The 27,327-nt window shown below is 42.6% G+C and overlaps 1 protein-coding gene across 1 annotated transcript in view; it reads right to left on the bottom strand.

The window, feature by feature from the left end:
- slit3 (slit homolog 3 (Drosophila)) overlaps window positions 1-27,327 on the bottom strand; it is a 234,923-nt gene that overhangs the window by 76,535 nt on the left and 131,061 nt on the right. Inside the window, exon 6 of the mRNA XM_015005503.2 lies at window positions 20,119-20,190. Coding sequence (XP_014860989.1) covers window positions 20,119-20,190 — 72 coding nt within the window. The remainder of the gene's footprint in view (window positions 1-20,118; window positions 20,191-27,327) is intronic.

The raw sequence follows: 27,327 nt of genomic DNA on the forward strand, positions 1-27,327 counted from the left end.
GACCCCCCCTGCCAGCCGGCTCCAGCCAGGGTAAACATGGGGGGAACAATCCGCCTGTCCAGAGTGGACCTCCAGGTTCCGGACCTCCAGGTTCCGGACCTCCAGGTTCCGGACCTCCAGGTTCCGGACGCTCTTATTTTACTTGCTTCCCGACTCGGGAGAACAGCTGAACATTTCAGCGTCTTACAGGAAGTTTAGATTTCATTTGTTCATGAGAAATCTTCACAAGAGAAAATTTTAACCGCCGGAGTTTCTTATTATAATAACGACATATAAAATTTATCTTGTTTTAATGAGAAACTTTGTTTTAATGACATAAAACGTGTCTCGTTATGAAACACTTTCTCTTTATAACGATGCAAACTCAGTAAAACAAGAAAGTTACTCATCATAAGAAACTTATAAGGAGTAATTTTCTCTTTATAACAAGAAAAGACAAAAGTTATTTGTTATAACAAGAAAGTTAGTTATAAGGACGAGCTTTCATGTTAAAATGAGAAAGCTTCTCACTAACCTTCTCATTTTAAGGAGAAACTTTCTTGTTAAATCGAGAAAACCCGTTCATCTATTTTAAACAGGTTCTATCTATAACTAGAAAGTTTCTGCTTTCTAGTTACAAAAGGAGAGTTAAAATGTTATAAAATTGTAGATAAAATGTTATGAAAAGATGCAGAAGTTTTTAAAACAAGAAACTTTCTGATTAACTTTAACAAGATGATTTATCTGGTTACATGAAGTAATTTCTCTTGCTTTAGCAGGATGTGTTGCTCTGATTGATGAATGAAAGGCATCTGATTGGATGACCAACCTGTTCGTTAAAACTGTCTGCTGGACACAGTGTGCTGCACTGGATTTTATTTTGTGGGGTGAGAGTAAAGGGGGCTGGAAGCTGCTGCACTCTGCTGATTTTATTTATAAACATCTTTAGAAATAAAAATCATTTTCCTTCCTCATTATTTTAATAAAGTGAAAGGAAGTCAGAGGGTGTTAATACCCTAGGTCAGGGGTCACCAACTCCTGACCTCCAGGGCCACCATCCTGTAGCCTTTAGATTCACCTCTGCTCCAAAATGTCTGAATTCCCTCAGCAGCATTCATTCCTCTGCAATAGGCTGGAAACGAGCAGTTTATTAGATCCAGGCGTGTTTGAGCAGAGACACATCTAAAAGTTACAGGATGGTAGGACTGGAGTTGGTGACCCCTGCCCTAGTGCTTCCTGTAAAACCAGCCAGATTAACCAGTCAGATTAAACCAGTCAGATTAACCAATCAGATTAAACCAGTTGGATTACCCAGTCAGATTAAACCAGTCGGATTAAACCAGTTGGATTATCCAGTCAGATTAAACCAGTTGGATTACCCAGTCAGATTAAACCAGTCGGATTAAACCAGTTGGATTACCCAGTCAGATTAAACCAGTCGGATTAAACCAGTTGGATTATCCAGGCAGATTAAACCAGTTGGATTACCCAGTCAGATTAAACCAGTCGGATTAAACCAGTTGGATTACCCAGTCAGATTAAACCAGTCGGATTAAACCAGTTGGATTATCCAGGCAGATTAAACCAGTCGTTAAACTCGGTTAATCCAGAACTAAATGGCTGATTTGTCATTTCTCCCTGTTAATTCATCTACAAACTGCAGTGACCTCTGCGGCGATGGAGCAGTGTGTGTGTGTGTGTGTGTGTGTGTGCATGTTTCCACGGCGACCTGCTCGTTTTATCTGCAGTCTTGAGTCAGCATGAACATGTCTGCTGGTTTCTGAAGCTGCATGCAATGCAGAGAAGTCCCTCTTGCAGCAAAACAGGCTCTGCGGTCAGTGAAGTGTTTGTGTGTGTGTGTGTGTGTGTGTGCGCATGTGACCGAGATACAGAGCGATGTGATCAGATGTGTCTTTTTGTGCAGCCTCCACCCAGAGCTCAGCGCCTCGCTCTTCAATCTGGTAGAATCACCAGAAGAGGCTGCGAATCCAAACCCAGAGAAACCAGGAAGAAACGCTGATCCTTCATCCTTCATCCTCTTCTTAGCTATGCTAACGCTAAACACATAAAAGAATTAGCGGATGCTAACGTTAACCTGCTGTCCACACAATGTGGTTTTTAGTCATCTGACCTTTATTGAAGAGCTGAATGCAGAAAACCATTGTACCCTGAATACACCATCCCCTCGGTGAAGCATGGTGGTGGCAGCATAATGCAGTGGGAAGATGGGCGGAGCTTAAATCCAGGAAGGAAAGTTGTTCGAAGCTGAAGAGCTGAGTCTCAACCAGCCTGAGCACGCAGATATTATAGGTTGATGGGAGGATTCACTCTGAAGCATTCTGGGTAATTTATGCTCCACCATCAGCACCAGGATCTAAACACAAGCAGCAGGGCTGTCTGAAGTGTGGCGCAGGGGCGATTTGTGGCCCATTAAAGTAGCTTTGTGTGGCCACTCTCATTTTTATAAACTAAAAATAATATTTGACCAACAAGTTGAGAAACTGACCAACTTTTAGACCTTTTAAATTAAAATATTACATGTTAATTTGTCTCTGCGTTAGCTAGCTGTTTGCTATAAAGTCTTGATTGCTAGCAGTGAAGACGTGAACACGCCGGTTGGTCAGACCCTAAAACACAAACATTGGAGTTTTGTTTGGACCCTTAACCAAGTGGGAGCGTTCGTATCTGGACCTCAGTGGGTTTTAACTGACCCTGGAAGCCGGAGTACCCAGAGGGACGGCAGACGGACGGACGGCAGTGGCAGACAGACGGCAGACGGACGGACGGCAGACGGACGGACGGCAGACGGACGGACGGCAGACGGACGGACGGCAGACGGACGGACGGCAGACGGACGGCAGACGGACAGCAGACGGACGGACGGCAGACGGACGGACGGCAGACAGACGGACGGCAGACGGACGGACGGCAGACGGACGGCAGACGGACAGCAGACGGACGGACGGCAGACGGACGGACGGCAGACGGCAGCATTCTTCAGGTGGAAACTTAAAAGCTTTCAGCAGTTAAATCGTCTCAAATATAAACTTTCCCACGAGGTTTAACGCCTCCTTCATGGCGGGTCCGTCTCAAAGTTGCACTCCGCTTTGACTGATGCCAAGAAGTGTGTGTGTTAGTTTGTGTGTGTGTGTGTGTGTGTGTGTGTGTGTGTGTGCGTGTGCGTGTGTGTGTGTGAAGGATCTGGTTTAATATATGCTCAAGTGTTTGAACAACCAAAGTCAGGCGATTTGCTCCACTCATCTCTGTGAAAATTGACATTTGGAGAGTGTTGCCGTTGGAAACCGGCCTGGGAAAACTCAACTGTTTACAATCAGAGCAAAAAACAAGTTTTTGGGGAAAATAAACGTAATTCAGCATAAAGACAGTTACAGAAAACCAGAGGCTTTAGCTAAACTAATGAGAAACAATCCAGTTATAGATCTAGAGCTATAGATCTAGAGTCAGCTTCAGTTGTTCCAGCTGGAACTAGAGATCAGGTTGACCTCTGACCTGACCCTTCTGAGCCACATAAAGACGGTTCCACAGTCGGCCTTCTACCAGCAGCCGAACATTTCTAAAGCCTCAGATTAGATAAACTTGTTGAGGCGTTTAGAGACGGGACTTTAATCCTGCTGGTAGTTTATAGATTAGACTCAGATTAAAGATCTGCTGCTGCTGGATCAACCCTCAGACCACTCTGGTTCTGGTTCTGGTTCTGCTCTGCGTCAGAACCAAACATGGAGAAGCAGCATTCAGCATCTATGCACCACAATTCTGGAACAAACTTCCAGAATCTGAAAAACTGCCAAAACCCTGAGATCCTTTAAATCCACTGAAACCAGCTGGTGATTGTTGTTTCATTGATTTAATAATCAATGAAACATTGATCAATATATTTGCTGATCATTGGTGATTTTGATAACAAAATTAAACGTCTGTTACTGGTTCGTCAAACTGGTGACAGTATTTTATTTTTATGACTTTTTATTTTTGTTTTTGATTGATTGATTGACTGATTGATTGATTGATTGACTGATTGCATACATTAACATTTTATGACACAGTAGAGCTCAGAACAGTATTGATTATTGATTATTATGCTCGTTCCATAAAGACTTTGGAGGTTCAAAACGAGCCGTGAATGAAGAGAAAAGGATCTGATTTCTGAAGGGACCGATATCAGAAAGTCAGCAGGATGAAATCAGGTGAGGAATAATTGTTGTCAGAAGTTAAAACAGTTTTTTAGATTAAAAAATGTATAAAATCATTGGCTAAACAAATACAATAAGGTTTGATTATTACATAAAATATACAGGAAAGCTTCAGCTGCTGTATAAATAAAGCAGTGAAGGTAAAATATGCTTGAGGAATTGAAACATTATTTCTTTTATCTTGTTTTGTTGTTTTTTGACTTTGAAAGGTAAAAACTGACAGAAAACAGGAAAATAAAAACAGCTGAGTTCAAGTCGGATTTGCAGGTTTTCTGCTGACTTTATGTTGAAATGTCGACGCTGCCTGGACAACCTTCCTCCATTTCTCCTAGTAAAGTAACTTTATTAATGACTCGTGTTCAGATGAGAGTCGGAGCGCCGCGGTGGAGTACCCAGAGAGCAGCGCCTCGACCTGAGCTCTTCCTGATGAAAACCAAAATATTCTGCTGTGATGAATCATCTGGAGGGTTTTGGAAAGCATAAAGAAACATTTATTCTCCGTCTGTCTGTTTCCTGCCAAACCCTCAACTTTCCATCAACCAATCAGCGGGCTCGCTGCTGCTGCAGGTCTCTGATGATGATGATGATGATGATGATGGCAGGAAACTGTCAGGTTAAAGTTGAAAACATCCAGATAAAAAAGAGCTGGATTAAAAAACCATTTTCATTAATTCATTATGTAGATTTTAATGTGTAAAAAGTCCAGAACCGGAACCTTTATGTTGTGTTTCTGGTACGGCCGTTAATCTGACGCGCAAGCAACATCTCCTAACAAGACGAAGCGGCTTCTCCCGACCAATCGGGGTTAATTTCTGCTTCTAAATGATCTGATTGGACGCCGGGACAGATTCCTGAAAACAGTAAATATGTTTGTTATGGAGCTCATGTGTGTATTTATTCAATAATTCAGCAGAAAAAAAGAGTTATGGAAATTAGACTAAAATCTACATTTAGAGATAAAAGTTGATTACATTTAACAATGGAACAAAATAAAATGTTTAAAATCAGTTAAAGTCAGAGTTTAAAATGCAATAAAGCTACAGATATAGTGGAAATAGATTTCAGGTAAAAACAAAATGATTTATTAGCTCTAGAGCATCAATAATCTGATCTGCTGAGGACAGAACAGCATAAAATCCCTGATTTAACGTCATCCAGGCTGTTTCCTGCCTCCACTTCTGTCCTGCGTTGCTCTCTCTCACGTGGCGTCGGGTCGGACGGTTCTGTTCGGCCCGCTGGCTCAGAGGGAGGCTGAGCGGGACACACACACCGACACACACTGACACACACACACACCGACACACACTGGCACACACACACACCGACACACACTGGCACACACACACACCGACACACACTGGCACACACACACACCGACACACACTGACACACACACACACCGACACACACTGACACACACACACACATGTTTGTGTTGCTATCTTTGTGGGGACTTTCCATTGACTTCCATTCATTTCTACAGCCTAAACCTGACCTTTACCCTTTTCCTAACCCTAACCATCACATACCTAACCCTAACCAACCAAAACTCAATTCATACCTTAGCCCTAACTCTGACCCCTGACCCAAAAACAGGGTTTCCCCTCATGGGGACCAGGCTCCGGTCCCCACGAGGAGCAACTGGTCCCCACAACGTAGCATATGTCAGGAAAATCGTCCCCACAAGGTATTACAAACAAACGCACATTGACACACACACAGACACACACATACTGACACACACTGACACACACATACTGACACACACTGACACACACATACTGACACACACAGACACACACATACTGACACACACTGACACACACATACTGACACACACATACTGACACACACTGACACACACATACTGACACACACTGAGATACAATCTTTGCTTTAAAAGATCATTTAAATGTATTTTTAAGATGATAATCAAAGCTACAGATCTGATTCTGATGGAGTCCATGTTGAATTATTTTATCCTGATAATCTGGAATAATCTGGGATTAGCTGTTAGCAGCAGAAAAACAAACAACGGATCAGATCCAGGATTAACTGCGTCAACTGGACCAGGAGCCAACAGAATAATTCAGACTGAATCCTGAACCAAACTCATCTTCCTGTTTCACTAAAGCGTTCAAACCGTTTTTATTTTGGCTTTCACAGGATAAACGTTGGACGCCGACCTGGGGACACAAAACCAACGTTTGGCATCAATGTTTGGGTCAGAACGATGCTGCTGCATCAGGAAGGATGCTGCAGACTGCAGACGACTGCAGCATCACCAAACACCAGACTACATCCTGGCAGCGCCGCCCGCCTGTAGTTGCCCTCTGACCCCTCCGCTCCACAGATCTGATTTTTTCTGTTTCTCTTTGGGATCCTAACGTCTCAAATCTCCATTTTTAAAAAGCAACTAGAAGATTTTATGTGACTTTTGAGGAACTATTTGATTAGAGAAATGATCATGTGTGTGGATGTGAGGCTCATCTCTGAGCGGTTCTGGTCAGAGAACGCCACCCCACAATATAACTATGAAACAACTTTCTTCTTTTCTGTATTGAAGTTTGGCTTCAGAGATTAAAGGACGCCTGAAACGCAGAATATGAACGTTTCATATTCTCTGTTCTTCCACCATAAGCAGCAGATTTCAGGTCGTCTCTGTCAGAAGAGCCAGTTTGGACCTGCAGAGCTGAGCAGGATGTCGGCGCGTTACACGGAGCGTTCTGCTTTCTGGCTGCAACTACATGTTCAACAATCCTCAACTTTCCGTTCCCAGAATCTGCTGAAAGCAGCGATTATAAATGATCAGAAACCTGAGGAACCGGAGCCAGTTCCAACTCCCTGATGATTAAAACTGATTGATTCAACAATCAATCAGTCACGTTCATCTGTGCAGCACATTTCAGCAACAAGGCAGTTCAAAGTGTTTGACATCATAAAAACACAAAAATAAAGTCATAAAAGACGCCAAACAGTCACCAGCTGAGAAAACGGAAACAAACATTTTGATGATTAATAAACTTTCAATATGTAAACATGTTGATCAATGTGTCGTTTATTATGATCCAAAGCAACTTTAACCAGCCGGTTTTACTCCAAACTTCCTCCCAAAATCACCAAGTTGAACAAACTCAGGGGCCAAAATGTGTTTCTTTTGTTTTCAGTTAAAATAATGCAAAAATAATTTTAATGTTTTTTTTATTTGCTGAGCAACAAACGATGAACATGTAATAATTTAATAAAAGGTCCCAAAAAGGATCTCACATGTCACAGTTTCCTAACTTGTTGGTCAGATATAATTTTTTTATTTATTCCCAGCAATAAATAAATAATGAGATCTGGCTTTGAAAACCTTTATCTGGACTTCACACGTTTTAACTATTTGGTGTGACTGAGTTTGTTTTTGAATAAAACGTCGGACATTTTAGTCTCTGTTTATATTAAAATGAAAGAAAAACAAACATGGTGAGTAAAAGGAAAACACTTATTTGTTTCCTTCATTTTTATATTAAAGGTTTGAATTTGTCATTGAAAATCTGAAAATCTTCATCAGCTCCCTTCCACACAAAGCTACTCTAACGGGCCACAAACGGCCCCCGGGCCGCACTTTGGACACCCTGGACTAATAAAAAAACTGACTAACATTTTTAAAAGCAGGAAAATGACCACATTTTTGTTAGAAGAAGTTTATTTAAATGTAAACAAGCTTTGTTCCCTCAGGTTGGGCTCAGCACTGAGCCGTTTCTGGGACTAACCGGTTGGAAAACGTCTGATTTGATGGAAACGGCTCCATTCGTGAATCCAGTCAGCTTAATTTAAAGAGCCATAATAAAGTCACATCCCAAATTTAAGAGCAGAAGAAGACGGAGCTCTGACTGCAGAGATCCACATCTCCGCATTTACATTCTGCTTCTCCTCCGGCTCTGATAGAGATCTTTTACAGAGAAATTAAGGTGATTAATGTTATTTATATCTGAAAGTGATCTCCTTCTTCTCATTTATTTTCATTAATCTTTGTCTCAGCAGGGAGTGGAGAGATCGGTGAACAAAAACTGTGTCTAATTCAGCTGCTTTAAAGCCGACCAAGTGTAATTATTAATTAATCAGCTTCATATTAGCCTGACATCACAGCCTGCACAGGCTCACTCTCCCTGCCATTACTGCATTAATAACTGTGTATGACTGCATTTATTAGAGCAGTTCTGCATGTTATTCCACCCTGTGTGTGTGTGTGTGTGTGTGTGTGTGTGTGTGTGTGTGTGTGTGTGTGTGTGTGTGTGTGTGTGTGTCGTCCGCAGCTCATTGGGATGCAAGCCGTGAGCTCGTCCAGTGAGAGCTGTCCAGGCTAGCTTCAGAGTCATTAGCGCGCTCGTTAGTCCAGTTATGTTAAATCTAAATTACCATTCATCATCACACGGGGAGCCATCATTTATTCTGCTGCCCGGCGGACACACACACACACACCCACACACACAGTAACCAGATTAACTCATTCAGGGACACGCACACACACTCGCCGCAGCGCCGCAGAATCCTCAATCAGCTGTTAGCTTCATGCTAAGTGCTTCAGATTAGCCGAGCTGCTCTGACCGGGGCGTCGCTCGTCACTGATTGGCCCGTTCTAGAGGACGGAACCGGTTACCTAATGGCTTCCTGAGCAGAACCTGGCAGGTCGGTACCGCCTCAGGTTCTGGAGGAGTTAGCCCGACAACACGTGGCTAATTATCAGAGACTGGACTTCCTGCTGCAGCTCCAGAAGAACAACCTGCCACAGGAAGTCCTTATTCAGTCCTGAGTTCGTCTGGTTTGACTGTTACAGGAAGGAGGAGCTAACGTTTCTGCAGATCCCACACGTTCTGGACACAAGCTGTTCAGATTATTGCCTGCAGGTGGCGCTACAGACACAGCACTAAAAAACCTTTTTATGTCTCTCTGGTCTCATTTTCTACAGAAAATCGTTTCTTCTATTTGTAACTGATCGTTTCGCACCAACACAGCAAAATAAAAGCTGCCACATTTTCAAAATAAAGTTCCTTTAAAAATATATGCTAAAACAATGTGAAGCACATGATAAATACATAAACATTTACAGACATAATGACCATAATCGTCATGCATGCATATCTTACAGGGGACTCCAGATAGTAAGACTGATGCAAACTGTTTAATAATAAATTATTTGCATGGATATAATTTGGAAAGAGTAGAAATTGTGCCATGAGTAAAAATTTGATGTGTAAATATTATAATGTGGGAAATATCTGGATGAGATTTAATAAGTATTGTCATCTTCCTACTCGTTTTCTCACTGGACATGAAAGTTTATTCATTTTTATGTTTGATTATTATTATGAACCAAAGATCCTCAGCAGAGTGAGATGTGAGTTTACTGAAGACGTTTTGTACCCGAATGAGCTCAGATGATAATCAGTCACCTTGTAGTGATGAGAAAACCTGCAGTCTAAATAAAAACTCATCCTGATGAAGCCTCAGAAGACGTGGAAGGAGCATCGCCCGGTCTAAGTCCTAACTCTACAAACGAAGTGGTTTGACTTTAAAACGCGTCTTAATGAATATTATCAGCACTAACTATAACTGTCTGCTGCTGGCAGTCAGACGAAAGGGACCACTGGGGTCTTATTGTTTAAAGCTGCTGCTGCAGAGCATGCTAACACCCTGCTGAACCATTAGCATTAGCATACCAAGCTAATTGATCCTGATGAGTCTTTAATGACCAATCAGAAGGGAGCATTTCAGCCTGAAGTCAGTTAAGGATCAAAAACTAAAGAATGACGAAGGATTCTCACAGATGGAAGAAACAACAAGAGGTTCAACATCCACTCAGATACAGGAGCTTGTTCTACCTTAGTAATTAAATGTTGTTCACAAAAAGAAGTTCTAGTTCCACTGGCAGATTATTTCACGTATAAAGACATTTTTCCATATTATAACCAGGGGTGAAAGTAGGGGGGTACGGCAGGGTACTGGTACCCCTAAAAGATTCAGCGGGGTTCGCAGTACCTGAGAGAGGGGAGCGGCTGTCTGCTGTAGAAAACCAACGGGTTCACTGTGCAGCCGTGACTGATTAGTTTTTCAAGAACAATCTAAAACACGACTTAATCAGTTAATAAATAGCTTTTTATTCCATTTCACATTGTTTCTGAACTGTTTGTGCTTTGCTAGAGCAGCGGGGCGATGAGTCGATCTCAGCATCAGGTGACAAACTGAACGCAGCTGAGAGCAGCAGGTCCTCCTCTGATTGGCTTATCAAAATGTTCATAACTTTATTAAATAACAACATAAAAAAATCAACAAAACGTGCTCCAATTAATGACCCAACAACAATAATAATCTCAGTAATTATGGTTTCAACAAGGTGTTGCGCAATTCTGTGGTTTCGGTTCCGTTATTAAAATAAGGAGCAGAGCAGGAGTTTAAACTGAACTAATCAACCACCGCTGTGTTCATGAGAGGATTATTAATGATCACAAAATAAATATCAAGCCTGCTAACCTGATATCGTAACGGACTGAATGTTTTTAACGTAATCTCTGGTCGGCTTGTGGAGCGCAGGAGGTAGCCATGGCAACGGGTGTGCTTAAATGACAGAGAGAATAAAAAGGTGCGAGTGGTTTAGAGTTGATCACCTGTTCAGGTTGTTTTACCTTTGTTTACCTTTGCTGTGGCTCTTTACAGCCGCTGCAGTTTCTGAACGTTCAATAAACGACAAACTTGGACTGATGACCTCGTTCTTTGTGAGTATATGTCATTTACAACAAACATCAAACACGGTAAATATGTTTAATTATGTATTTAACAAACAAATGTCTTCTACCGCGATAATTGTGTGAAATTATATTAATTGTCTAATATTAAAAAAAGTAGTTTGGGCATTTCGCTGGAGATAGGGACCAGCATCCTTCCCGACCCCAATAGGGACAAGGGTGTAGGGCAGGGGTCCCCAAACTTTTTCCTGCGAGGGCCACATAGCTGTTCCTTTCTCTGGTCGGGGGCCGGTCTCAGGTTTTGTAGAAAGAAACCTTAGAAAATTCTTGTCGACAGGGGGGGGGGGGGCGCGACGACACATTCGCGCTTTTAGATAGATTTTTACCCAGAATGCAAATGGAAAAAACCGTGAGTGAAACGGTGACTGGGACTGACTAGTATATATTCCATTGAGGGAAAGTTAGTTTCACATCTGCTCAAAAGCCCCCTGGTGGTTGAAGAAAAATCCACATATAAACCGGAAAATACAATATATGAAAAAAACACTGAATGCTCTCTGGTATGAGGAGGCGGGCCAGATCCGGCATTGTTCAGGGGATCAAATGACGTGGCGGGCCGGATCCGGCCCGCGGGCCGTAGTTTGGGGACCCCTGGTGTAGAGAATGGATGGATAGTCTGGTGCTGTCGGGCTCAGAGTCTGAGAGGCTTTTCATCTATCAAACTAATTTTTGTGCCTCATTTGGTGGAAATATTGATGTTGATGAGACTTAATGAAAACCTTTTTCCACCTTTATAGCTCCACTGTTGAAAATGAGGCTCTAACATTCACAAATGACAGTGAAATAAAATCCAGTCCAACATCTGGTTTGAGGTGATTCCTCTGGATCCTGTTGGAGGAAAAACATCCCAACTTCAGAAGATGAACTTTAACCTCACAGAGCTCAGTGGTTCCTCCTGTCAGGGTGAGGAGGAGCCAGAGATGGAAAGCTGGGATGCTCTCCATGCCATGATGTTCAGAGGTTAGGTCTCATGGTGTCACATGGTGTGTTTTTTGTGTGGATTTTTCTGTTCTCCGTTTAGTTTGAGTTGATTTCGAGGTTTCTAGTGTATTACCGGTTTTTCCTTTGTTCACTAATTAGTAATTTGATTCACCTGTTTGGTTAGCTATTTATGTTTGACGCGCCGCAGGTTTGTTGCGGCAGTCTCGTCTGGGTTTCCTGGTCTGAGTATCCTCTACGCTCTGTGTGAGTTTGTACGTTGTGTTCCGGTGAGATCTGACCTGTACATCTTAACTGTGATGAAAAGTAAAAGTCTAACTATGACAAGACGAAGAAGGCCTCGTGGTTCCTGTCGACACCAAACACCATCATTCCTGACACATGCCATCTCAAGGTGTCAACATTGCAGCCAGTGAAGGAAATACAGCTTTATTTTGTAGCAATTCAAGAGCTACCAGCTTTTATCACTTCGCAAATAAATTAAACAGCACAGAAACTCCAAAGCACACAAAGAATATATATATATATATATATATATATATATATATATATATATATATATATATATATATATATATATATATATATATATATATATAGGAATTTTAAACTACTTTCACCCCTGATTATAACTGAAATTATCTTCTACTGGAAATAGCGTTTTCAATCAATATTAAATGTAAAATCTACTTTTCTGACCTAATAAAATTTTACTCTCATCAAAATCAAACCTGCAGTGTTGCGTTGATTCTTTCATGTTTGAGAAGTCCTTCAAGCTCCATGGCAATCACCCAGGTGTTAAAACACCTGGGTGGGCCAAGCCCCACCTTTGAGGCGAAGCTCCTCCCCCACTCAGCTCCTTCAGACTAGCCAGCAGCAATTAGCAAACACCTGCTGAGCTCGTTATAGGAGCTGCTGCTCAGAGCAACGCTGGTAAAAACATTAAAGGTTTAAAGAGGAGCCATGTTGGGACGATTTCCTGGAGGCGGAGCTTCAGGAAGAGCAGGAGCTTTTAAAGAGAGAGGAACAATTTGAAGATGTTAAATTACAAAGTAATAGTCATAGTAGATACATGCAACAACTGAAGGTAACTTAGTACTTTATTGTGCTATAAAATGGAACTATATTCCTGGAAAACATATTACTGCCCATTTAAGTATTGACTTAAAGCAAGATCCTATTTCTTGATGCAAAGATATGTGTAAGTTACTTTTGTCTTATTTTAAGAAAACTAAGATATTTGCATGACAAACTAGACAAAGAACACTTGGTGAAATTTTGTGTTTTTGCAGTGTAATCGATTTTTATTTGTATTAAATACAGTCTCTGTTGTTTTTTAATTGTATTCTGATGTTTGTTTGTTTTTTTTTTCCTTACCAATAATCAGTGATGAGCTCAAATTTTTAAAGCCAACAGAACCACGTTGTGTTTCTAGTTCTGGATGTTAAACCCAGCCGGTTTCCCTCATGTGGCTCTGAGTCAGTCTGACAGCCTTGGTGGTCTGGAAACAACAAAGGGTCCAAATTGAGTCAGTCAGTCGGACATTTGTTCTCTCAATAATTAATGCCTTGGCGCTCTGCTCACTCTGATCCGCTCTCCGCCACTTTCTCCAGGTTTCTCCAACATTTCCTTTAAACATCGAATCCGTTTAACTCTCCAAATGTTTTTTTTTCATCTGAACCAACCAGCTCGTTACATCTCCACACTCTGATACCTGTTTTCTCTCTTTGATCCATTTCTGGTTTATTGTTACTGACTTCTTTGTTATTTCCTGCTTCCTTATCCAACAGTTTCTCCCTTTAAGCTGCGTCTGCTGGCGTCCCTCTACCGCTCTGCTCAGACCCAACAGCAGATTAATAAATAATGTCCAGGAGCCAGCAGAATTTACAACACCAATATCACATGCCTTCCTTTCTCTTCTCTTTAACCCTTCTCCATTTTGGAAACAGCCCTATCTCAAATAGCTCTTCTTTCCGTTCTCTCTGGTGATAAGCGCAAGGAGGAATCCTCACTCCTTTGGGTCTAAATAAATCATAGCCTGCAGTGCCCTGCTTTCACCAAACCAAACCTCCACTTTGGAGAGGACATAAAAGTATCAGGTTGCATCAAATAGATGCAGAAAATGTCCCTTTTCAAAAGTTTTTCCATTTGTGAAAATGTAAAAAAATCAAATCCTTTTAATTGTTTGACAGCTTTAACATGCTGTCTAATTCCAAACAACAAAATCCAATCACTTATCACTCATTTATTCCCAGAGAACAATTACAAGCAGATTAATGAAACTAACAAACTGAAATCCATTTAGCATTTTCATAATGAGCCAGACGCCCCAATATTCAGCCTCCAATCATCAGAGCAGCTCCGGTGAAACGCAGTAAGCTCAGATAAAGCTGGGCCACCAAGAAACACTGGCTAATTAAAAATGACAAGATTAATTAAAGTGAAGATTCATTAGCGGCACGCACACTGAGCTGCATGGCTTTCAATTAGCATGTGGCGCGCGCGCGCACACACACACACACACGCATGCACACACACAACCCATCTGACTGCAGACTGAATCTAAACTCAGTTCTGCAGGTTTTGCACACATGCAGTGATCAATGTCTCTCATTTCTTCATTTGCACACAAACACAAATTAAGGAAAAACGAGGCTGTATCATGTGTTTTAGTCACACACGATGCTGTGATGTCAACACTGAACATTGTACGACAAGCGACAGGTGCAAACACGCAGCAAACACGCAGCAAACATGCAGCAAACATGCAGCAAACAGCGAAATTCAGTGCAAACAAGTAGATGATCCAGCAGAAAAATGCTGCAAACAAAAATGTTAAACTCAAAAAATAAAACAAATGCGAACAAAACGCTGCAAACGCAAAACGCTGAAACCACAGAAAATAAAAGCAAAAAGGAAAATTCTGCAAATAGCAAAAGCTAATATGAAAAACTCCAAACTCGCCACAAAATGGAAGTTAGTATTACTGACATAAATAAGCTGTTATACATTCCTTCCTTCAACTTCCCTCTGTATGCCCCATAAAATTACAACATCTCATCTTTACTGAATATCTGATGGTTGACCACAAGCACTTTGAATTGTCTTGTTGTTGAAAATGTACAATATAAATAAAATGACCTTACTGCCCCTAGTGGTCTGGAGGACTTCGGTATTGTGGAGCAAGTCTGTGGAATTTCATACTTGCTGTTATTTTTACTAATTGCAACATTTTCCCCTTTGCTCCTATTTCTTGTGTTTGCAGCATTTTTCAGTTGCCTTTGTTTTTTGTGTTCATGTATTTTGGAGTTTGTATTATTCACCTGTTTACATCGCATTCCGCCGTTTGCTGCTTGTTTGTGCCTGTTGACCACCATGTTTCCCTCTCTCCCACATCTTCAAGAAGTTTCCATCACTCCATGTGACCTTTGACATCTCAGAGTCTAAAATCTCCGTCAGGTGGTCATCAAACTCGTTTAAAATCCAAATGTATTTCTGGCATGAATGTAAAACACTTGAAATGTAATAGGCCACTAAATATTGCATCAAAGCAGCTCTCAGTAATATATTGTGTAGTGCTAGATACACACACACACACACAGAGAGAGAGAGAGAGAGAGAGACAGAGCAAAGAAAAGCAGCAGCAGAAACATCCCAGGCACAGATTTCTCTGGGTTTATTTTTTTGTTCTAACATCTGAATAATCTGACAAAGGGGTGGAGATTACGATAATTTCAGATGGTGAAGGATTACACAGTGGTAACGAGCTGCCAAAACAGAGACGTCATCTACGATGCACATTCTATGCACTGCAGCTCTATGCTCCTGATAAGATTTTCCTGCAGCTTGGAGTAAGTCGTATTGAAGGAAATTAATAGTAACAGGTTTTAATAAACAGAATGGTGATATTGTAGTATTAGTATAGTTACTATTAAAGCCTAGGTTAGTTAAATCATTCCTAAAAACAATGTGCTGTTAGGATAAAAACATCACCTGAGACGCTGCAGACATGAGCAGAAACATTTTTATCACCAAGGAGAATCAAGTGTTTAAAACTGAACCCTTTAAATGCACAAAGAAAAGGTTTTTAAGACCTTTTAGAAACCAGTCATGGGCAAACTTCTGATAATTAGCTAACATGACAATAGCAGAGCTAATATTTTGTTTAGTGCTTTAGCGTATTTGATAACTTTGAAAACATTTTCTTATGACAATTAGGAGAAATGTACAAATATACTAATCTAATGAGAAATGGCATGTTTTGAAGGGAACAGTGATGAAGTTTTGGTCCTATTATTGCAATAAAATGATAACATGTTTTTGTTAATTTGGCCTCCAATGATTTTAATAATTAGAGATGGATCAATAAATAATGCATTTCATCTTCTGGTTACCATCACCGGGCCAAATAAAACATCTGAGGTTTTTTTCCATTCATCAACGTAAAGAACTCCAATAATTTTAGGTAAATAAACACATCAACCAACAGCAAAGACTTTGAAGCACTAAAAGGTAAAAATAAACTAAAAATCTTATGAAATTCAATCAGACATTGTTTTGATGCTTAAATGGGGATAATCTACACTGAATTCAGCATTTTTTCTCCTTATGTTTTACGGATGTAGTTATGGAAAAAACGTCTGATTAGAATATTCATTAACTGACAAATAAACTTAATTTTGATCCAAACTAAACATTTCTAAAAACAAGCAACTAAAACTGTCTGGAAACACAAAGATGTCCTCAACCTGACGGTAGGCTGCTGAAACCGGGCCCCACAACCACACAAAAACAAGAGCGCACACACACACTCACACCTGATGGTGCAGTCACATGACCTCCAGTCACCGTTATCTTTATCGTTTCTACTTTGTACCTCGGTCACGAAATCAGCCCCAAGAACCCAACAGATGGCGCTGCGTCTGCTGGGGTGAACACACCAACATCTGCGTGTGTGTGTGTGTGTGTGTGTGTGTAAATGTTGAAATGAAGATCATTCCAGCGGCAGAATTGCTTACTGTCATTCATGGACTGCACACACACACACACACACACACACACACACACACACACACACACACACGAGCACGCACGCACACACACATGTTTGTGTTGCTATCTTTGTGGGGACTTTCCATTGACTTCCATTCATTTCTACAGCCTAAACCTGACCTTTACCCTTTTCCTAACCCTAACCAACCAAAACTCAATTCATACCTTAGCTCTAACTCTGACCCCTGACCCAAAAACAGGGTTTCCCCTTGTGGGGACCAGGCTCCGGTCCCCACGAGGAGCAATTGGTCCCCACAACGTATTATATGTCAGGAAAATCGTCCCCACAAGGTATTACAAACAAATGCACACACACACACACACGCACACACACACACGCACACACACACACACACACACACACACACACACACACGCACGCACACACACATCAGGCTTTATTAAAACGTCAGGTTGTGTGGATCTACTGTGTGCTGTCATGCTGTCTGTTGTGAATGGGAAAGGCTGCGTATTTACAGTGAATTGTAAATCCTGCCCAGCACTCAGCTGTCAGAGACTTATGAATTGCTAATATGCTGTATCTCGCACCGCTGATTCCCCGCTATCTGCCCCCTATCACTCCCATTGTGCGCGTGGCGCAGAGCGCGGGCAGGGAATCAAAAAAGCCAACTCTGCTAAAGGGAAATAAAACGCTTCAGATGGAAATGTACAAAACTGTCTGTCACAACCTCTGAGGTCATGAAGGAAGTTACGCTTTATACTCTGCTTTATATGTTTGCTAACTGTATCATCTTTTCAGGACAAATACTCAGTTTTTAATTTTCAGGTTCTTTATCAGATTGCAGCAAAGTTTGTCTTTCATTCATGGAGCTTCTTTGGAAATCTGAACTGCGGACGCTAACATTACCATTAGCTGCTACATGTTAGCACACAGATGCTATTTTAGTCCAGCAGAGCTTCTGATAGGCTGACTGCTTTTAGCACAACTTGAAGACAACAACAATCTTTTTGAGAGCCCAGTCAGATCGTTTAGAAGCAGAAATTAACTGATTGATCAGCTTCCTGTTAGCTGCCGTTAGCGGATGTGTGTCAGATTTACAGTCGTACCAGAAACAGTACAAAGATATTCACCTGCAGGCGCCATTACTACGCATTAAATCAAAAAACAAAACCTGACTGTTCTGAAGCGCTTCATTTTTGTCAGATTTTTATAAAATACAGCTGAAATTAAAGCGGATTGTGACATGTAAACTATGTTTTCTTCCTAGATATAAACCTATAAACAGTTTGGTTTCTGCCACTTCTTTCAAGTTGCAAGAAAAAACTATTTATTTTTTATATTGAACAATTAACTTAATTTTACATAATTGCCCATGTAGGACACAGTTTGTTAAATACTTTATACTTTATGACTTATGAATGTTGTGACGTTCTATGAGCAAATTAATCCAGTTGTCTATATTGAATATTCAGAAATCACAGCAGCTGCAGTGCGTCACAGCAAAGGGAAAATAATGCAGAAAAATGAGTTTAAAATGACTAAAAACCTCAAAAAACTCTTCTTTTCTCTCGCTCTCTACACCCGCTGCCATAGGATCCACTAACCACCACAGAAACGGCATCACAGTAACTCAGCTGAAAGTCCCTGCTGGAGATGTTTGGTTTGTATCTGCTTCAACTGATAAAAAGTGATAATCTGTGATTCTTTAAGGCTCTGAAAGTCTGATTTCCTCCAGAATCGAGCGACTGGAGCTGAAATGATCCCGTCAGGTTGAGAGCAAACTACCTGATGCTTCGTCTGCAGCTGCACATTTCCCTCTGGACAGAATCCACCAAATAGTTTGGTTTAATTTAGCCCTGAATAATAAAACTGGATGATTCATTTTCTGCTCAACAGCTTCAGCTACAAATTCAAATAAAAGCTGATTTTAATCCTGAGAGCCTTTATGTGCAGCAATTAATTATCCAGACGTCCTTAAAAAACTGCAACATTTTATCCATAAACACGTCAACCCAGAGAACGCAGCGTGATCGCTTTCAGTTTAATTAAATCAAGCGTTTCTGTGATGATTGCAGCTTATATTTGCTGATTTAGCGGAACGTTTCTCAAAAAGTTGCACATTTTTGCTATAACATCATCTTATGAAAAGTTTAAAATGCTGCGTAAAACCTCCCAAAATGTTACTATTAGTAGGGAACTACTCAAATTTTACCTAAGATTTCAGTATCTCATTTAGTTCTACTTTAGTTATACCATCATTTTAGTAAAATGATAGAAATACCATTTGCACAAAAGTTTACACCTTAAACTGTTTCAGGGTTAAAATAAATCAGAGTTGAGACGCAGAACAGAAACAGTTTTACTGCTTCAAAGTTTTCTAGTATTTAAATGTGTCAAAACTCAGAATTCCCACCATTTACAGACCATAAATGCATCATGCAACAATGTGTAGTTCAACGCCTCTTTTAGGTCAGTAAAATCAGAACCGGGTTAACTTCCCGTTGGACCGGAGCATTTCTCCCAGAACCTGCAGTTCCTCCAGACCAGATGTGAGGCAGCAGAAATCTGCAGCCATGCAGATTTTCCAGCTGTTTGCTTTTCGTTCTGCAGATCAAATCATGACGAAGGAAAAACATTTTAAAGTTCGTCTGCAGGACGAGTCGCTGAAGACGAGGAGATCTCTCCTTGAACGGCTGCCAAGCTGAGCAGAGTGACAAACGAGCTCCAGAGAACACACACATCGCTCACACACACCCACACACACACACCAACACCGCCCACACACACACAGCTGAAAACATGAGCGCTGAGGGGAATCAGCTGCAGCAGGTGGAGGATCCGCCGGTCGCATGTTCAGCACGGCTGAAAGTGAAGGACGACCGAGACGCTTCATCCCAGAAAGCAGCTGCTGACACACACACACACACACACACACACACACACACACACACACACACACACACACACGCACACACACACACACACGCACACACACACACACACACACACTCTCTCTCTCTCAGGTTTAACCTGCGTTTTCTCCGATGAAGCATCTCTAACTTGAAGCTTTGAAGGCAGAAAAGTAACAAGTGAAAGGAAGAGCGGTGCTAAAGGTCCGTCTGAACGGAGAGCGAGGGATGAGAAGAAGAACTGATGAGAGGAGGAGGAGGACAGTGTCTCTACTTACAGGATCTCCAGATCGCGCAGCGCTCGGAAAGCTCCATCTTCGATGCAGCTGATGTGGTTGCTGTCCAGCTGCCTGCAGCACACACACACACACACACACACACACACACACACACACACACACACACAGAGAGAGAGTCAGATGAGTCTGCAGAGTCCACTCAGCCTCGGACCGGTCGGGGGAGGGACTAATGCCACATGCATGAATGAACGTGTGGAGGTGAAAACCCGGCGGCTGCAGCAGCAGGTAGGACCCCCCCTTCCTCCCAGCCCCCAGCGCCTGCAGACACATACTCAGGGAATAGTGTTCCACGCAGGCGGAGGCGCAGCCCGAAGTGAGCGGCCCGGAGGAGAGCAGGAGAGAGGAGCCCGGTGCGCCGCCGCCAGCCTATCACCTCCCTCTCTCTCTCCCCCTCCCTCGCTCGCCCGCCGCCACACACCGGCCACCAGCAGAGAGAGAGAGGGGTGAGAGAGGCAGACAGGAGAGAGAGGGAGAGCCCACCCTGCTGTCTGCTCTGTAAATATTAATTGCATTTCTTCTTCTTCTCTCTCTGTAGTGAAACCAGAGTAATCAGATTACATCAGGCCAGCCAATCCATTAAGGCCTTTTACCGGCTCTGCCACCAAACAATTTCATTAAAAGGAAAGCCTCGCTAAATCACGCTCCAGTCACGATTCCCGCTCTTCCTCCTCCACTCACCATTCATCTCTCGCTTTTACTGTAATTTGCTTAGCTCGGCACATTCACCCCCGGCCCCCCCAACACGAACCCAACCACCCCGAACCCCGCAACACGAACCCAACCACCCCGAACCCCCAACATGAACCCAACCACCCCGAACCCCCAACACGAACCCAACCACCCCGAACCCCCAACATGAACCCAACCACCCCGAACCCCCAACATGAACCCAACCACCCCGAACCCCCCAACATGAACCCAACCACCCCGAACCCCGCAACACGAACCCAACCACCCCGAACCCCCAACATGAACCCAACCACCCCGAACCCCCCAACACGAACCCAACCACCCCGAACCCCCAACATGAACCCAACCACCCCGAACCCCCAACATGAACCCAACCACCCCGAACCCCCAACATGAACCCAACCACCCCGAACCCCCAACACGAACCCAACCACCCCGAACCCCCCAACACGAACCCAACCACCCCGAACCCCCAACATGAACCCAACCACCCCGAACCCCCAACATGAACCCAACCACCCCGAACCCCCAACATGAACCCAACCACCCCGAACCCCGCAACATGAACCCAACCACCCCGAACCCCCCAACACGAACCCAACCACCCCGAACCCCCAACATGAACCCAACCACCCCGAACCCCCAACACGAACCCAACCACCCCGAACCCCCAACACGAACCCAACCACCCCGAACCCCCAACACGAACCCAACCACCCCGAACCCCCAACACGAACCCAACCACCCCGAACCCCCAACATGAACCCAACCACCCCGAACCCCCAACACGAACCCAACCACCCCGAACCCCCAACACGAACCCAACCACCCCGAACCCCCAACACGAACCCAACCACCCCGAACCCCCAACATGAACCCAACCACCCCGAACCCCGCAACATGAACCCAACCACCCCGAACCCCCAACACGAACCCAACCACCCCGAACCCCCAACACGAACCCAACCACCCCGAACCCCCAACATGAACCCAACCACCCCGAACCCCCAACACGAACCCAACCACCCCGAACCCCCAACATGAACCCAACCACCCCGAACCCCCAACATGAACCCAACCACCCCGAACCCCCAACACGAACCCAACCACCCCGAACCCCCAACATGAACCAATACACTTTAGTGTATCAACTGCTTTTCAGAAAAGCCAAAAACCATCTCAAGCAAACATAAAATCTTTTTCACAAAATTGAATTTTTTTAATTAAACCATTTGAGTATTTTGAAACGCTCATAAAAGTCGTAGCTGGAAGCCGGGTTACCGACTGATCTGTTGGTTACAGTGGCGTTCTCTAGAAACAGGAACATAAAGGCGGATCATTCCTCCTTAATCTCTTTCTTCTGTTGCTAATCCTCTTTTCTTTGACTTCTGTCTTTTCATTCATCTTCTCCATTTTTATCTCCTGCCTCTCCGATCATAATCCCTTTTTTCCCTTTTGTGTCTGCTCCTCTCGGCTTTGATTCCTCTTCACATTTTCTCTTCTCACTCCCCGTCTATCCATGGATAATCCATATTCCTTCTCCTCGTTCTCTTTTATCAGCTTTTAAATCTGCGGCTCTTTTCCTGTCAGCCTTCACCTGAACGAGCCGCTGGCAGAAACGCGCTGCTCTGCTTCTGACGCGTTTTAACATGTCTACCTGCTTTCCCTCCTAATGGCCTCACAGGTCTAGTCAAAGTAACCGGGTCAGTTCTTCACTGCATCACAAAACTATTCAGACCCTCAGCTCTTTCTCTCACACTGCACTGACCTGAATATGAATAAATATTAAACTGATCCAAACGTGTTTTCATCTTATTGTTTAAAAATCATATTATAACTGCCAATAAAAATATTTTTCATATTTCGCTACAACCTGGACACCATGACGAAACAATATTCGTCATGTTATTATTAACAACCGTTATTGTTATTGTTAAGAATTGTTGTTGTTGCCGTTGTTGCGTTGCCATTTTAGGGTTTCTTGGTGTTTTCTTGAGTTCTGCTTGTCCATCTAGATCTAATTCTCCTAGATCAGAATGGTTCTTGTTTAGTCATGTAGTTCCTCTAACGTGAAACTGAAACCCAAATCAACTTTATTTTGTAGATAAATTGTGTAAATTGGATCTTATTGGTGCAAAATTTGAATGTTTTCATGTAAACTTGTTTAATTCTGAAATATTTGTCCTAAAATCGTCTCCTTGCTGCCCTCTATGGGTTGAACGGTGGTTACTGCAAACCCCATGCCTGGCTTCGCCCCCAGTGTCTCCTGGCCCCGCCCACTTTGTGGGCTAAGCTTTCCAGGTGGTTTAGTTCCACTTTAAGTTCAGTTATATGTCTCTCTCCCTCAGTTTCCCTGTTTTTGTTCTGCCAGCTGATCAGGATTTAAACTCCTGGGTTTTTGTTCAATGCTGGATTCTTCGGTTCTCCTTCTGTTATTAAAATTTTCTGTTCATCTGAGTTTTTCTCTGTATTTGGGTTGTTTCTACTGCAAACATGAGAGTAAAAGTGTGATAAGAGCCTCCTGACGGATGAAGGTTTTTTAATCGTCTGCAGGTTGTTTCTTCTTCAGGAGTTTCTGAGTGAATCTCTCCACTCTGCGGCGCCGATAAGGACTCTCGTAGCGTCGCAGAAACGTCTCCAGCTCTTCAGGCGGGTCTAACTCCGCTCCGTCTACAACACGCCTCATTTCCCAGAATTAGCATTAACCTCTGGATTCATATTGCTGGTCATGTTCTTCATCTCCCAACTTCATCCTCAGAAAACGATTTTGTCCTCTGTGATGTGATTGCCTTCCCCTGACAGCGCGGCTCTCTGATTAGCGGTGACATGATTGGTATCGGTCTGGACGAGGCGCCGCCTCACCTCTGACATGTGTGTTTGTGAGAGTAAAGCGCAGACGTTTGTTCCAGCGAACAGAAAAGGAGCAGCTTTTAACTTCCTTCCATATAGTTGGTCTGTTTGTCCAACACACACACACACACACACACCCACACACACACACACCCACACACACACACACCCACACACACCCACACACACACACACCCACACACACACACACCCACACACACACACACCCACACACACCCACACACACACACACCCACACACACACACACCCACACACACACACACAGTGCGCATCGCTGCTGAGGCATGGATCCATCAGAGGCCAATCGTTACCAACTGAGTAATTACTGGACAGGAACGTAGCAGGTGGGCGGAGCCAAGTCCAGTTTATGTTTTACTGAATCTAGACGTGAAAAGTTTGGAGAACAGAAACAGCCAGTAGAGATGAATGAACATTTCTGTTCCTTATGAAAACAACTTTAGTTTGATGTTCTGATGAGTAAATTTCATATGTTTCATATCAATGTCAATAATTACTGATTGGTTTTTTGTTTATCTTAAATATTGATTGTAATGTTTCCTGTTTTATCCAGTTTTCGCCACAGTTTTTCATTTTGAAGCAGTTGAGTCACAGCGGCAAAACCTGAAACTGCTGCTGTGCATGTCACTCAACAGATTGTTGCTAGGCAACCAAGGAGTGACTGAGTTGCTAGACAACCAAGGAATGAGTGAGTTAGTTGGTGCTAGCAGCTAGCTTGCATTGAGAGGCTGAGCAGCTGAAGTCTTTCCTCTGCCTACATCTCCCAGAATGCCGTGTTATCTGTTGATATTGATCATGTGATTATCGCGGTACATGATGTTATTGATTTATTGTCCAGTTCCATTCTGATGATTAATCATTTAATGGAAAAACACAATTGATTAAGTTTTGCACATCGTAATTTTTTTACTCTTCCTTCAGGAAAAAAAAGTTCCACAAAAAAAAAAAGAGAACTGTAAAATATTTTAATCCAGATCATTTTTTTTCTTCTCATGACTTTTAAAGTCAACAAAAAATGAAAATTTGGTCAAATTTCCCTTAAAATGTCCCACCAATACATCAATAAATATCAGTTATCCAGCACAGCAGCAAAATGAGTCGTGTGCTGATATTCATGTCCTTGCTGCTCATACTGCAGTGAAAGATGATTTTGGTTTTGGGTTCGACGGCCAACTAAAAGCTCTCAGAGGTAAATTAGCATCATTCTGTCATTCTGAACGGTAAAACGTGGAGCTGATGTTCAAGGCTGCTGGACGCTGTTCTGCTTTTCCATAATCATAAATCTGAAGGCTCTTCTGCTCTCAGCGTTTCAACCTGAGGCTCCGAAGGTGAGCGCCGCATGTGGGCGGAGCCTGCGCCGCTGAGGTCATAACTCAAACAAACAGCCGTGCTGCAAAGCACTGTGGGTAGGGGAGCGTGAAGCATGGAGAACAGAACGGCTGGCAGACGCTGCTGAAGTGGAGCAGAACGACCGGGACCGTCTTCAGAACCGCTGGAGAACAGAACAACACGAGAACCTGCTTTAAGGCAAAACATTACAACCACCAACCTGAGCGGCCATGATGGACGGCTGAGGGTCCGACTCTTTACCCACAAATTCATCCAATTTCCACCATCATCAAAGTTTTAGCTAGAAACAACATTCTACGTTCAGTTTGTAGATAAATCTGTGAAGATGATGTTTCTCAAGGTTTTTTACACAACCTGCCTCTGAACGCCTGGCCATCACCTTCGGTCCAATCCCACTTCATTCAGAATAAGCTTACCGCACAGTCTGGGGTTCCTGCCATTCACTGCGATTCTTCCTGTAGATTTTCTACGGGGCCGATCAGCGAACACAAATATTTATGAACGATTGCATCGATTTTCTTTGCAGTTTTAGAATCCTAGTCTGGCTGTAGTTGTAGCTTTGGGTTAGTTCAGGCCTCAGATGTTCATTTTCCAGAGTTCCTGACCTGAGCGCCCGGCGCGCTCCGTCTCTCTCTTATCCGTGCTTTTATTGTGAATAAAGTACAGCTGTGAATTGCAGTACAATCGAACACGACAGATGGCCGTCGCTCATGCGTCTAACGATACCTCTCACGGTTCCTGAAAAGGAAGAAGTTGTTTGGACTGTTTTTCCAGTCAAATCAGCCGCTCTTTAGGAGGTTACCATAGCAACAGAACCACCACTGAACCAACCACTGTTACCAGAGCACGGCGGTGGCGCCATCATGCTGATCCAACTAAGTGTTTATTTGTCTTGCAGTGAGGATGATGATGGTCAGTGTGTTTTCTCACCACTAAATTTTCTCTATTTATTCTGTTCCAGGTGTTATTTAGGTTTTATCTGGACTTCCTGCATCCAGGTGAGGTTTGGATCAGAGAGAGGAAGGAGCTGCAGCTTTATGCTGATGTCATCAACATCCTTCAGTCGCAAAATTAAAAAAAGACATGAAACCAGATGGGGCCATCAGAAAGGTCACACTTAAACCTGCTCCTTTCACACTGAGCTTTATGTCTTAATTATTGGAGCTTCGACTGACGTGCTGCGTAGGGAGGACTGACAGCAGCTGCAGTCAGCAAGACGCAGAAACAAAGTTAAAATAAAAACCACAAGCAGGACGAGCGAGCAGAGAGAGAGAGAGACGTATGAGAAAATCGATGCAGCGTCCGCCGGGGACAGAATGTCATGAAGCTTTTTACCGCGGCGTAATGGACGGCCGCAGCCTTTACTGCAGGAGTCACCTTGTCTGACGGACAGAGAGACGCAGAAAAACAGAAATCATTCAAATACAAGAGAATCTGGCAGAATGAGATGAAGGACGTAAAAACGGGACAGAAATGTGACAAAGACATGATGGACGACTGAGGAGCAAAATGTTCAAGAGAGGCGAGAAGAAGATCTGAAGGCAGGAGGACAAACATCCCATCTGGTGGAAGAAAACAACCTGATGATTATTAATTTAATGCTTTTAGGAGCAAATTCAGTTCAACCAACACAGACGATTATTTCTAACATTAATCAGTTTCTGGATTTGATTTGGTGATTTCTGAACATCGTTTTAAACGTCCAGAAGAAGGTGGAATAAAATCAGGGAATAAATCAGAAACACAGAACAAGGAGAGGAGGAAGAGGAGGAGGAGGGAGAGGAGGAAGAGGAGGAGGGAGAGGAGGAAGAGGAGGGAGAGGAAGAGAAGGAGGAAGTCCATATTCTGCACAGATGTTCCTGTTTCCCTGCTGTTATGGGTTACAACCTCCACCTTGGGTCTTGTCTGTGGTAGATCTGAGCCTCTGTTGCTCTGGTGTTTAGGGCCTGTTCCTGTGCAGCCAGGATGAGGGTCTGTGTGTGTGTGTATATATATATATATATATACATATATATATATATATATATATATATATATATATATATATATATATATATATATATACATACATATATATATATATATATATATATATATATACATATATATATGTATGTATGTATATATATATATATATATATATATATATACATATATATATGTATGTATGTATATATATATATATATATATATATACATACATATATATATATATATATATATATATATATACATATATATATGTATGTATGTATGTA

The sequence above is a fragment of the Poecilia mexicana genome, unplaced genomic scaffold (assembly GCF_051168715.1).
Source record: "Poecilia mexicana isolate PSO_F unplaced genomic scaffold, ASM5116871v1 scaffold_10, whole genome shotgun sequence".
In the NCBI taxonomy this organism is placed as follows: Eukaryota; Metazoa; Chordata; class Actinopteri; order Cyprinodontiformes; family Poeciliidae; genus Poecilia; species Poecilia mexicana.